This window comes from Sceloporus undulatus, chromosome 3 (assembly GCF_019175285.1).
Source record: "Sceloporus undulatus isolate JIND9_A2432 ecotype Alabama chromosome 3, SceUnd_v1.1, whole genome shotgun sequence".
Lineage (NCBI taxonomy): Eukaryota > Metazoa > Chordata > Lepidosauria > Squamata > Phrynosomatidae > Sceloporus > Sceloporus undulatus.
This window is the reverse complement of record NC_056524.1, coordinates 4,810,906-4,824,027: the sequence shown is the minus strand read 5'-3', so window position 1 is coordinate 4,824,027 and position 13,122 is coordinate 4,810,906. Positions and strand designations below refer to the sequence as shown.

The following is a 13,122-nucleotide window of genomic DNA, read 5'->3' as shown; positions in this document are numbered from 1 at the left end:
GTGTGTGTCTAAGAGACCCAGCGTGATGTAGTGGTTTGAGTGTCGGACTACAACCCTGGAGACCAGGGTTCGATTCCCTGTTCAGAAATTGAAAGACATCATCATCATCATCATCACCATTGTTATTCTTTAGTATTTCCTGCTTTTTACCCCAGACTCAAAGCAGCGTACAATTTAGAATACAATCAAAATCGTACAAAAGTGAGCATTCAAATAGAATTAAACTGTTACAGTGTTAAAACACATTACTCATTAAGAGAATAAGTTGTAGTTAAAAAGGATAAAAGCCTTGGGTGACTCACACGATCTCTGCCCCAGAAAATAAGGATGGGTTTGCCTTAGGGACGCCTAAGTCAGAAATGTCTTGAAGGCACATAACAATATGTCTAAAAATAGACTAAAACAGCATACTAATGTGCTAAACTAATACATTAAACTAAAACAATAACCATGAAAGAACTAATATCTTAAACAAAGAGCCCTGACACCTGCAATTCTTACTGTAATGAAAGAGAAGAGAGATCCAAAAGCAGAATATATTATTCTATGACAACAATGATGGTCAATTATTTATATAGCGCCACTGATGTACATGGCACTTTACAAAAGAATAAAACATTAATATTAATATGTATACCTCAATATAAAATACTAAAATATGATACTAGAACACAATACTAAAATACTGAAAATGCAATAGTAAAATATAATAGTAAACTATAATGCAAAAAAAAAAAAAAAGCTAGCATTCTAACTTTTTATTCTAGCATTACAGAAGCAACTAAATCAATTTATTGTGGTTACTAGTAGCCACAACCAAAAGTTATTACATCGTTAGAATCCTTATTGCTGAAAAAGTCCATAAATGGTTTCCAGCTTTTCAGAAACTTTTCCACTGTTTTATCCTTTAAAACCTACATTAATTTGGGCTAATTTGCCATATGAGGAAGGACTCAGGGAGTTGGGGATGTTTAGCCTGGAGAAGAGAAGGTTAAGGGGTGATATGATAGCCCTGTTTAAATACGTGAAGGGATGTCACATTGAAGAGGGAAGCTTGTTTTCTGCTGCTCCAGAGTACAGGACCCAGAACAATGGATGCAAGCTAAAGGAAAAGAGATTCCAGCTCAACAGTAGGAGGAACCTCCTGACAATAAGGGCCGTTTGATAGCGGAACTTACTCCTTCCTCAAAGTGTAGTGGAGTCTCCTTCCTTAGAGATCTTTAAACAGAGGCTGGATGGCCATCTGTCAGGGATGCTTTGATTTAGATTTCCTGCATGGCAGAATGGGGTTGGACTGGATGGCCTTGTGGTCTCTTCCAACTCCATGATTCTAATTTAGCAGATGAACAATCCATTCTTCTGTCGTCTGTGCTGTCCTCTCCCATTTTCAACCAATGTAAAAGAAAATTTAGCTCAGTTTTTATGATATCCCCCCTTCAGGCTTTTTCCTGGCATCAGGCTTTTTCCTGGCATCAGGCATGGGCGCAAACATGTGGCATAGAGGAGTATCAGAACGCCGAGGGACGTTGTGTCACCTGTGAAGGATGTCCACCGGGAGAGGAGCCAGACCGAGTAAGCAAACTTACCTGCACCATCTCTAGATACCTAATGTCATGGTGGGCTTTCTCTGTGGGGGTCAGTGGCATCACTAAGGGGGTGCGGAGGGTATGGACCACACTGGGTGACACCCGGAAGAGGGGTGACACCTGGTTGGACTCTCCTCCCCCTTCCCAGGCTTTCTGGGCATTCTCTCTAGGGAAAAAGCCTGGGACAGAGGAGCAAGAGGAGAGTGTACACATCTCTTCCAGCAGGCCTTTCCAAAGCAAGATCAGTACCCTAAGAATCTGTGATTGATTGTCAACAATCGCCTAGTTGCCTCTGTTCTGCTTATTGTTAATAATTGTTAATTATTTAATTATTAATGGTTGTTTTAATCATTGATAATTTAATTGTATTTTATTATTACTGATGGGAGGGGTAGGGTTATAATATCATTATATGATATTATATTGATATTGTACTTTATTGGTTTATTTTAATGTAAGCCGCTTTGATCATTCGGAGGAGCGGGATATAAATAATAATGTGCCTTTACAGGCTGCTCCATCCTGGGCTTTTTCCCTGGAGAGGAGGTCTGGGATGGAGGATGAAGAGCACGCCTTTGAAAACTACTTCTTCCCCAGGGTTATTCACACTGGCCTATTACAGACTGCCAAAATAAAGCTGCTTCAGGTCTCTTTGGAAGTATGCTATTTAAATGATGCATGGGTCCTAAGAGTCTGGAGGTCGCGCCAAAGCCACACTCCATTCCTAAGCACTGGAGTGCAGCTTTGGCGTAGCTTCCAGATTCTTAGGGTGTATGCATCATTTAAACAGCATACCTCCAAAGAGACCCGAAGCAGCTTTATTTTGGCAGTCTGTAACAGGCCACTGTGAAATAATCCAGGATGAATCGGGGTTAAACGTCTGTTGTTCACATGCATCCCGAATGAATTTGATTAAGTTTGGAGGGGCTGCCAAAAATACCACTTATTGATAATTGAAAGAGTCGGGTCTTGGTGGTGCAGTGGCTAAATGCCTGTCCTGCAGCCACTCACTCAAAGGTTGCAAGTTCAATACCAGCGAAAGGGCTCAAGCTTGACTCTGACTTGCATCCTTCCGAAGAGGTCTCTAAAAGAGTACCCAGATTGTTGGTGGCAATTAGCTTACACTTTGTAAACCGCTTAGACACTGTTAGTTCAGTATGAAGCGGTATATAAATGAAGCTCTTTGTTTGTTTTGTGCTGTAAGACCTAGAAATTCCTAGACAAAATATATTAACCATATTCACCAATAATCAAAACTGCAAAAGTCAAAGCCCCAAATGTGGAGGCTGAATTGTGCTGACTGAATTTTTGATCTTTTGAAGTTATTGTTGTTATTTATTGTTTTAAATTGATTTCATGGTCTGATGCCCTGAGGTCCCTGAACGCAGGGTGCAATATAAATATATACAGAAGACAGAAAAATTTTGCTTCCACATTTATTTATTTATTTATTTATTTATTTGAAATCCAGTTTCTAGCCCTCGTTGCTTAGAAGCTGCTTTGAGACCTGTGAGGAATAGCTACTGAAGTTTCCAAAGCCAGCTTGAATTAGATTTTCTGGCACCAAGCGCATGGTTTCATTGCCAAACTAGCTCCTTCCTTTGCTTCATTACTTCTAAAATTTCAAAATAAAAAATTATGCAATCTATTTGCATGATTTTTGCAGGTCACACAGTTCAGGACCAAATTTGAATTGCCTGTCAAAGAATGAAGTTAACTTTCTAAGGCAAAGAATGCCAAAACCTGTTAAAACGCCTCCATTCCCAAAACTTGGAGCCACCCAAGCTTGAATCTAGCCCATGTCAAAAAACGGCTTTCATCGTTTACTAGCTTAGCTCGTAGATCTTAATGTATTCCATGCTGCTGCATTTGCAACCTGCGAACGCATAATTCAGACTTTAAAGAAATAACCCTCTCACATCTCCCTCCGAATGGTTGAATTTTCATGAAGATGCCATGGCTTTGCACAATGTTCTGCCAATTACTGTCATGGGTGGGCGACAACTGACAACTGCAGCTTTATTTTGTTACGGCGTGCCTTCAAGTCATTTCTGGCTTATGGCAGCCCTGAGTCGAACGTATCACAAGGTTTTCTTGGCATGATTTGTTCAGAGGGGGTTTGCTTTTGCCTTCCTCTGAGGCTGAGAGAGTGTGACTTGCCCAAGCTCACCCAGGATGGGTTTCAAAATGGGTGACATCTGGCTTGATGAGTTTCCATGTCTAATATTAAACATTAACAGAAAAGAAACAGGCTGAGGTCCTATGGGATATGTGACAGCATCTTATTTCTGCTTTTGTTTGATTTTCCCCATAGAAATGTGGCAATGGGGAAGGACTGGGCATGATTTGCAAGCCTTGCTCAGCAGCCTTTTTCTCTCCCAGCTATGGGCTGGACCTCTGTTCATCGCATACCCACTGTGAGGGCAAGAAGAGAGTCCGTGCCAGCCCCGGGACAGCAACGGCAGACACCTTGTGCGGGGACTGCATGCCAGGGTAACACGGCTTATCGCTTTACTGTCTGTTCTCTTGCAGGGCATGGACAGCGTGTGCAAAGTCCCCTGTTCTGGGGGCAGCGGAGGAACTCCTTTTTGAGCATGGAGCCTTGTATGCCATTCAGTTTGACACCATCTCTGCATGCCTTCTAGACACCTAGAATAAAGTGTTCCCTGCATGTGAAATTCTGCCAGATTTTTATTGTCTGGAGTTGGATTGTGCTTAGCTTTACATAGGGGTGTAGTTACTTGCAGGAGGTGGTGGTAGGGCATCAATCTCCTGAATTAGAATTCTGTGCCCGCAGATGAAAATTTCTTTCCATCCTCAAATATCTGGATGGGTGACATCTGGCTTGACAGTAGTCCATGCAAAAGGGATCTAGTAGTCTTAGTGGACCACAGACTGAACATGAGTTATCAGTGTGATGCGGCAGCTAAGAAAGCAAAGGCAGTTATTCCCAAATATCTATGTTTCAGGATGGATGACACCTGACTTGACAACAGTACATGTGAAAGAGATCTAGGAGTCTCAGTAGACCACAAATTGAACATGAGTCAACAGTGTGATGGTGCAGCTAAAAAAACCCAATGCAATTCTAGGCTGCATCAGTAGGAATTTAGTGTTTAGCTCAAGGGAAGTATTAGTCCCACTATATTCTGCTTCTGCTTTGGTCAGACCTCACCCGGAATACTGTGTCCAGTTCTGGGCACCACAATTCAAAAATGATGTTGAGAAGCTGGAGAGTGTTCAGAGGAGGGCGACCAAAATGGTGAAGGGTCTGGAAACCATGAAGAGAAGAGACTTAGGGAGCTGGATAGGTTTAGCCTGGAGAAGAGGCAGTTAAGAGGAGATATGATAGCCCTGTTTAAATATTTGAAGGGGTGTCACATTGGGGATGGTGCAAGCTTATTTTCTGCTGCTCCAGAGACTAGGACACAGAGCAATGTATTCACACTCCAGGAAAAGAGATTCCACTGAAACAATGGGAAGAACTTCCTGACAGAAAGGGCTGTTTGACAGTGGAACATATTCCCTTGGAGAGTGGTGGAGTGGTCTTCTTTACAGGTTTTTAAACAGAGGCTGGGTGGTTATCTGTCAGGGGTGCTTTGATTGTGTGTTCCTACATGGCAGAATGGGGTTGGACTGGATGACCTTTGGGGTTTCTTCCAACTCTGTGATTCTTTGGTTTCTAGCATTGCAGTAACTTAACACTCCAGTTGAGCCTTTAGAAAGAGAGTTCAGGCATCTAGAGACAAGTTAGTTACCACGGGAATGTGAGCACAGGAAATGGAAGAGGTTTCAGCATCTCACTCTCTACAATACAAGAAATTTGGGGACTGAAGGAAGAGTTCATTGGGTGGTGCAGAATTCTTATTTAGGTTCACTACTCTCATCATCCCCATTCCCTCATGTCTGCAGTCTGAGATGTGATGCTGAGACAGATTACGGATCTTCCTAGGTTAGTATTGCTTGCACCAGGGCTGAACAGTGTGGCCCTCTGCACAAATGTGATGCTCCCCCAAATCTAGTTTTGTGACCCTCATTCCACCAGAGTCTGTAGATTCTGACAAAAGAAGTGAATTGCCTCTTCTAGAAATCTCCAAGAGCAGCCATTTACCTTTCAAATAGATTGCAGTGGAGTGTTACACTGTTTAATAATAATGGTGATGAAATGCAGGTTGAGTCTCCCTTGTCGGAAATAGCTGGGACCAGAGGTCTTTGGGATTTCGGTGTTTAATGGATTTTGCATATACCTAATGAGATATCTGGGAGATGGGACCCAAGTCTAAACACAAAATTTATTTGCGTTTCATATACACCTTATACACATAGCCTGAAGGTAATTTTAGGCACAATATTTTTAATATTTTGGAGACTGGACCCAGTTTTACAGAGAAATGCATGGCTAGGTTAACTGAAATTAATACAGGTTGAGTTTCCTTTATTCAAAATGCTTGGGACCAGAAGGGTTTTGGATTTCAGAGTTTTTTGAATTTTGCATAGGCCTAATGAAATATCTTAGCAGTGGGACCCAAGCCTAAGCACAAAATTAATTTGTTTCATATATGTCTTATACACATAGCCTGAAGGTAATTTTCGGCACAATATTTTTAACAATTTTGTTCATGAAACAAAGTCTGGGTACAGTGAACCCTCAGAAAGCAAAGAGGTCATTATCTCAACCACCCATGAAAAAAGTTTTGTTTTTTGGAGTATTTTGGATTTCAGGATTCCAGCTAAAGGAGACTCAACCTGCACTGTTTCAAATTTGCAGTTTAGGATTATCGGAGAGAGAGAGAGCTCCAGTGCCTCTCCAAATGACAAACCTTGGGATTCCACAGAAGGCAGCCATGGCAGTTAAAATGGCATCATCATGTTATAAATGTATAGTGTGAAGAAGTCCTTGAGATATTATTTCCCTTGGGGACAGCTTGGTGTTGGCTTTTGCCATTCCTCGTGATCTGGTGGATTTCACCATTGGAGCCTCTGAAGAACTTTTCTGCAAGAACAAGTTGCATCAAACTTCTTGGCAACCTCAGACTCACATGGATTAGCTGCCTCCCATGTGTTCTTTTGAGCTATTCCCCATTTAAGATCTTGTGCTTGCTCTTGGGAGGGTGAGCCGGATGTAGGGTGAGCCAGATTAGTGATTTCTAAACTTTTTCCCTCTATAAATCTTCTTTTACAGGAAAAGAACGACAGAGTAGATTGCCTGGGGTGATTTGTGCTCTTGAGCTGTTAAGGAACATGTAGGCATCTTCTGAGTAACATCCTGTAGGGCTGCATCCGCATTGCAGAAATAAAGCAGCTTGACACCACTTTAACTTCCATGACTCAGTGCTATCGAATCCTGGGGTTTGTAGTTTCACGGGGCACCAGAGCTCTCTGACAGAGAAGGCTAAATATCTCACAAATCCCAGAATTCCATAGCACAAGTCATGGCAGTTAAAGTGGTGTCAAATTGCTTTATCCCTGCAATGTGAATACACCCCGTGTTACAAAAAATAGGCACATGGGGAGCAGAACATTTCCAGGTGAGCCTCATAGGGTGCGGGGCTGGCCCCAACTATTTTGCTTCTTGGGGCATTCTCTGCCCCCTATTCAATCAAAGTCACTTACACAATACACAGTTGTAGCACAGTTGGTTAACTGCCATGGCTCCATGCTACTGAATCCTGGGATTTGCAGTTTAGTGGGGCACTAGATCTTTTCAGGAGAGAATGGTACCTTAATACATCAGTTGAGCATTCAGAAATACAGTTTATGCATTCCAAGAAAAGAGATCGGCAGAGCAAATGCAAACATAGCAGATAGAGGAGTTCTAGGTGTGAATCGTTTTCAATGCCTCACTTGTTGCAATGCTAGAAATTTGGGGAATGAAAGAATATTTCATTTGGTTTTTCAAAACTGATATTCGGGAGCCATGCCTTCATTCCAGCCCCCCATATCTAGACCCCTGTTTCTCTCAGCCTCAAAAGTGCTAAAAGATCCCTTTATATACTAACACAGCCATGTTTTTGAATGCAACTGCAATGGAAAGAAAGCGCCTAGTTCAGTTGAATGAAGTGGAAAACCACCAATCTCTCCAAAGTACTCTAGGCCAGGTACAGCGAGGTATCATCTTTCTATCTCCACAGGTACTTCAATCCATGCATCTGATGAAAAAGACCCAGTTTATGCAAGGTTGTCCTGCCAGCTTCTTTCTCTCAGTTAGTCTCAAAGGTGCTAGAAAATCCCTTTGCATACTGATGCAAATTAACACAGTCATGTCTTTGAATACTCTCCTATGCCATGTATTTGTTTCTTAAATAATAAATCATAGAATCACAGAGCTGGAAGAGACCACATGGGCCATCCAGCCCAACTCCCTGCCATGCAGGAATTCACAATCAACGCATCTCTTATGGCTCTAGTATTCTGGGGCAAAAAAGGATATCCATTTTGAGCAAGGGTAGGAATAATGAGATGAACCACTTCAAGAGTGCTTAAGTGCCCTGATATGTGGTATACAAATGCACTTGCTATTGTTATTGCTATAATCCCCAAGAACCCCAGCCAGCATTCCCAGTGGTGCAAAATGTCGGATGTTGTCGCTCAAGAACATTTGGAGAGCCACATGAATGCCATCCCTGTTTAGAGTCCATCTGACGTGAATCATAGAATCATAGAATCATAGAGTTGGAAGAGACCACTAGGGCCATCCAGTCCAACCCCATTCTGCCATGCAGGAAATCCAAATCAAAGCATCCCTGACAGATGGCCATCCAGCCTCTGTTTAAAGACCTCCAAGGAAGGAGACTCTATCACCCTCCGAGGAAGGAGTGCATTCCATTGTCGAACAGCCCTAACTGTCAGGAAGTTCCTCCTAATGTTCAGGTGGAATCTCTTTTCCTATAGCTTGCATCCATTGTTCCGGGTCCTGTTCTCTGGAGCAGCAGAAAACAAGCTTGCTCCCTCTTCAATATGACATCCCTTCAAATATTTAAACAGGGTGATCATATCACCTCTTAACCTTCTTTTCTCCAGGCTAAACATCCCCAGCTCCCTAAGTCCTTCCTCATAGGACATGGTTTCCAGACCCTTCACCATTTTTGTCGCCCTCCTTTGGACACGCTCCAGTTTCTCAATGTCCTTTCTGAATTGTGGTGCCCAGAACTGGACACAATATTCTAGGTGGGGCCTGACCAGAGCAGAATACAGTGGCACTATTACTTCTCTTGATCTAGACACTATACTTCTATTGATGCAGCCTAAAATAGCATTGGCCTTTTTAGCTGCCGCATCACACTGTTCACTCATGTTCAATTTGTGGTCTACTTGGACTCCTAGATCCCTTTCACACGTAGTTTCATTCAGCCAGGTGTCACCCATCCTATATCTGTGCATTTTATTTTTCCGCCCTAAGTGCAATACCTTACATTTCTCCGTGTTGAATTTCATTTTGTTAGTTTTGGCCCAGCTTTCTAGTCTATTCAAGTCATTTTGAATCTTGATCCTGTCCTCTGGGGTATTAGCTATTCCCCCTAATTTGGTATCATCTGCAAATTTGATAAGTATGCTCCCAATTCTGTCATCCAGGTCATTGATAAAGATGTTGAATAGCACCGGGCCCAGGACAGAGCCCTGTGGGACCCCACTGGTCACTTCTCTCCAGGATGAGAATTAGTATGATCCCTTGCAACAAGTCAGTCTGCTGACAGTTCTGAAAAGCAAGGCTCTGCGAATTGTGCAACTTCCACACACCGAGAACAACCGGAATCCCAACTTCTCAAAAGGAAATTGGTGGGGAAAGAAAAGGTGGAAGGGTTTCAGTGAGTCACCATGAACTTTTGGCTGATTTCCACCACACTTGTGTGCTCCAGGCTGGAGGGAGGGGAGATACTGTGCGGGCCCTGAGTCACATTCTGCTCAGTCCAAGCCTGCTGACTCAAGAGCAAGAAAGCCTGACTCATGCAAATTTCCCACAGTGATTTTGCAAAGGTGAAAAATGGGACATTTCCCCTGCTTCCTGATCTATTGGCCTCTACATTCTGGGTGGAAAAGTTAGCTCTCCAACCCCATTCCCAAAGTGCAAGCATTTTGGGGTTAGAATTACCATATATACTTGACTATAAGTTGACATCATGTTTGGGTTGAGGGCAGGTTTAGGGGCCAAAATTATGGATTTTGATATGACCCAATGATATGTTGAGGATAAAACTTAGGGGCATGTGACAACAGATGTAAAGGATAATGCAGGGAAATGATGCCAAAGAACTTAGAAAATTCCAGCAGACTTTAACTGTTTGTGCTGATCCTAAAGGCTGGATAAATGAGAGAGTAGAGAGGATTCACACTTCTTTTTGGTGTTCCCAGGATGGACTAAGCTCTTGCCTTTTACTGTCGACCCAATTTTTTGGGGGCTCAATTTTTTGACTAAAATTTCTAGACTTATACATGAGTATATACAGTATGCAATCCTTTCACAATTTGGTCTTCATAATCTTCCTTCCTTCCTTCCTTCCTTCTTTTAATAATTATTCAGTTATAGAACTGTAAAACCATAGAATCATACAGTTGGAAAGGACCACAAATCCAACCCCCTGCCATTGCAAGAAAATAGAACACGCTCCCAAAATATGTCCATCCAACCTTTGTTTCAAGATTTCCAAGACTTATCTATTCAATAAATCAGCAAACAAAGTCAAGATGATGGTAACAACCACTTTCAGCAGGTAAAAGCAGCAAATAATCTTGGGACACTTTAAAGACCACATCAAGAATTACTGGGTGATAGTGAAAACCCCACTCAGTATTAAAAGTTCATTAGATAAATCCATGGAGAGTCAAGCTCTCAATGGCTTGTTGTTAAATACCATCAAATCAACTTTGACTTATGGCAACCCCATCAATGAGAGATCTTGAAGTCACCCTGTCATCGACCATCTTTCAAACTCAGGTCATCTGTGGCTTCCTTGATGGAGTCTATTCATCTGGAATGCGGTCCTCCTCTTTTCCCACCTTATCAAGCATTATTGCCTTTTCTTGTGAGTCCTAACTTCTCATGGTGTGTCCAAAGTACAACAAGATCATAGAGTTGGAAGAGACCACAAGGGCCATCCAGTCCAACCCCATTCTGCCATGCAGGAAATCCAAATCAAAGCATCCCCGACAGATGGCTATCCAGTCTCTGCTTAAAGAGTTTAGTCATCTTGACGTCTAGGGAGAGTTCAGGCCTGATTTGCTCTGTCTGTCTGTTTCGTGTGCCTTCAAGTCATTACCGACTTACGGCAACACTAAGGTAAACCTATCATGGGGTTTTCTTGGCAAGATTTGTTGAGAGATTATTTGCCATTGCTTTTTCCCTGAGGCTGAGAGCCTAAGGTCACCCAGTGGGTTTCATGGCCAAGCTTGCATCAGATTGCCCAATGAAATCTCATTGATTACTTGATTCTTGAATAGAATCTGAATCAAACTCCAGTGCTCCAGCTAGTAACACCCAATAGACTATGAAACTGAGATATGCCAACCTCCCAAACCTGAGATATGCCAATACAAGCAGGAGAGTGGTGTTGTGTTGCTTTTGTGGACTTTCCATTTGTGAATTTTTGTGGCCATTGTGAAAACAGAATGGTGGATTCACAAGACCACTGTTTGTCTGTCCATCACAATTGCTGGCAAGGAACCACAACTTGTTTGGTTTCGGGTACTCCCTATGTCTGGATAACATTCAGGTTACCTCCTCTCTGAGTGTCTGTGTCTGTGTGTGCACGCCCTTCCCACACTAGAAAATGGAGAGAATATGTGAATAAGTTAGGTTGGAATGTGTATGGTAAAGCTTCATATGGTGTCTGTACGTGAAACTGGGTGCAGGTATATTCAGTGCAAAGCAAGTAGGAAATTTGAAAGGTGACAAGGAGAATTTAAGAAAAGGGGTAGGGGATCAGAGTTTGAAAAAAGTCCCCTTTCTAAGCTCTGTTGAGGCCTTGGTCCTAATGGAAAATGGAGGCTACACAGCTGGCCTTTGTAAAAACATAAGAATATAGGAAACTGCCTTATGCTATACAGTATCAGTCTAATGGTTCATCTAGTTCAATGATTCCCAAAGTTTGGTCCTCCAGTGTTTTGGATTTCAGTTTCCAGAAGCCCCAGCCAGCTGGGCCAGCAGTCAGGAATTCTGGGAGCTGAAGTCCCAAACATCTGGAGGACCAAAGTTTGGAAACTCGCTCCATAGTGGTTTGGATATTTAAATTTTCTGGCAAGATTCCTTCCTTGTCCTACCTGGAGCGCCCTGGTATTATTCCCTGGTGGTCTCCCATCCAAGGACTAATCTAAACCAGCCCTGTTTAACTTCTGATATTAAATAATCTGAAAGGTAAACAGGGTCAGCCCTGGTCCCTACTGGATGGGGGTGCTGCCAAAGGATACCAGGTGCTGGAGGCTATATTTCAGAGGAAGGAACTGAGTAAGAGACTCCATAAGTCAACAGGGCACTTGTAGGCACACACATACACTAGATGAGGTGGAATGTGTTCAAGGTGGTAGTTCTTTAGCCATTCCCCTAATATTCTCTCCTCTTTTGCTTTTTGCAGGTATTACAGCCCCGAAGGTGAGACCAGCCCGAGAGCCATTTGCCTCCCTTGTTCGTCTGCCCACAGAGGTGTCCCAGGTTGCCCAGGTGAGAGTGAAAGACAATGCTCCATATGGGCTGGTGTGAACAGAGATGGAAGGAACAGTCTCCATTATTCATTTCCTGCTCAAAAGGAAGAAGGGGGGAGTTTCTAAAATTTGGGAAACCCCATCAGGAAGAATAACAGAGCAGCCAGACTTTGGGGCATTTTTCTCCTGGTATTTCAACATCCCAAAGTGTTCTGGGGATGTTACTCTGCACAGAAATGCAAATAGATTTTCATTTCCTGAAGTGTTGCATGAGACTATGATTCTAGGATTATTCTGTGCAGAAAAATGTGAGGGTTTTTTTGTGCAAGGAAAATATGGAAGAATCCCCCAGAACACTTTGAGATGCTCAAATACAGAGAGAATCTGTTATTGTTGTTGTTAGTTGCCATACAGTTGCCTTCGACTTGTAATGACCCTATGAATGAGAGATCTCCAAGAGCCCCAATCATCAAATGACCTGCTCAGGTCTTGGAAACTCAAGGCAGCTGGATGGACTCTATCTACCTGTTATGCAACCTTTCTCTTTTACTACTGTCCTTGCCTGTGATGATGTTGTTATTGTTGTTTTGTGCCTTCAAGATGTTTCTGACTTATTGCAACCCTAATGTGACACTATTCCATGGCTTTCTTGCTCAGATTTATTTGGAGGCATTTGCCCTTGCTTTCCTCTGAGGCTGAGAGAGTGGGACTGGCCCATGATCAACCAATGGGTTTCCATACCTGAGCTGGGATTTGAACCCTGGTGTTCCACAGTCCTAGTCCAGCCCTGAAACTACTACACCATGCTGTCAGACAGTCTACCCTTTTCTAAGCATTATTATCTTTTAAAATGACTCCTGCCATCTTGCAAAGTACAGTAGCCACAGCCTACTCATTTTGGCAA

General features: G+C 42.7%; 1 protein-coding gene across 2 annotated transcripts in view; it reads left to right on the top strand.

Moving 5' to 3' along the window:
• RELT (RELT TNF receptor) overlaps positions 1 to 13,122 on the top strand; it is a 94,787-nt gene that overhangs the window by 68,006 nt on the left and 13,659 nt on the right. For both annotated transcript variants that reach the window (XM_042456331.1, XM_042456332.1), the window contains exons 3-5: positions 1,441 to 1,572; positions 3,901 to 4,079; positions 12,152 to 12,237. In XM_042456331.1, the coding sequence (XP_042312265.1) occupies positions 1,441 to 1,572; positions 3,901 to 4,079; positions 12,152 to 12,237 (397 nt within the window). The remainder of the gene's footprint in view (positions 1 to 1,440; positions 1,573 to 3,900; positions 4,080 to 12,151; positions 12,238 to 13,122) is intronic.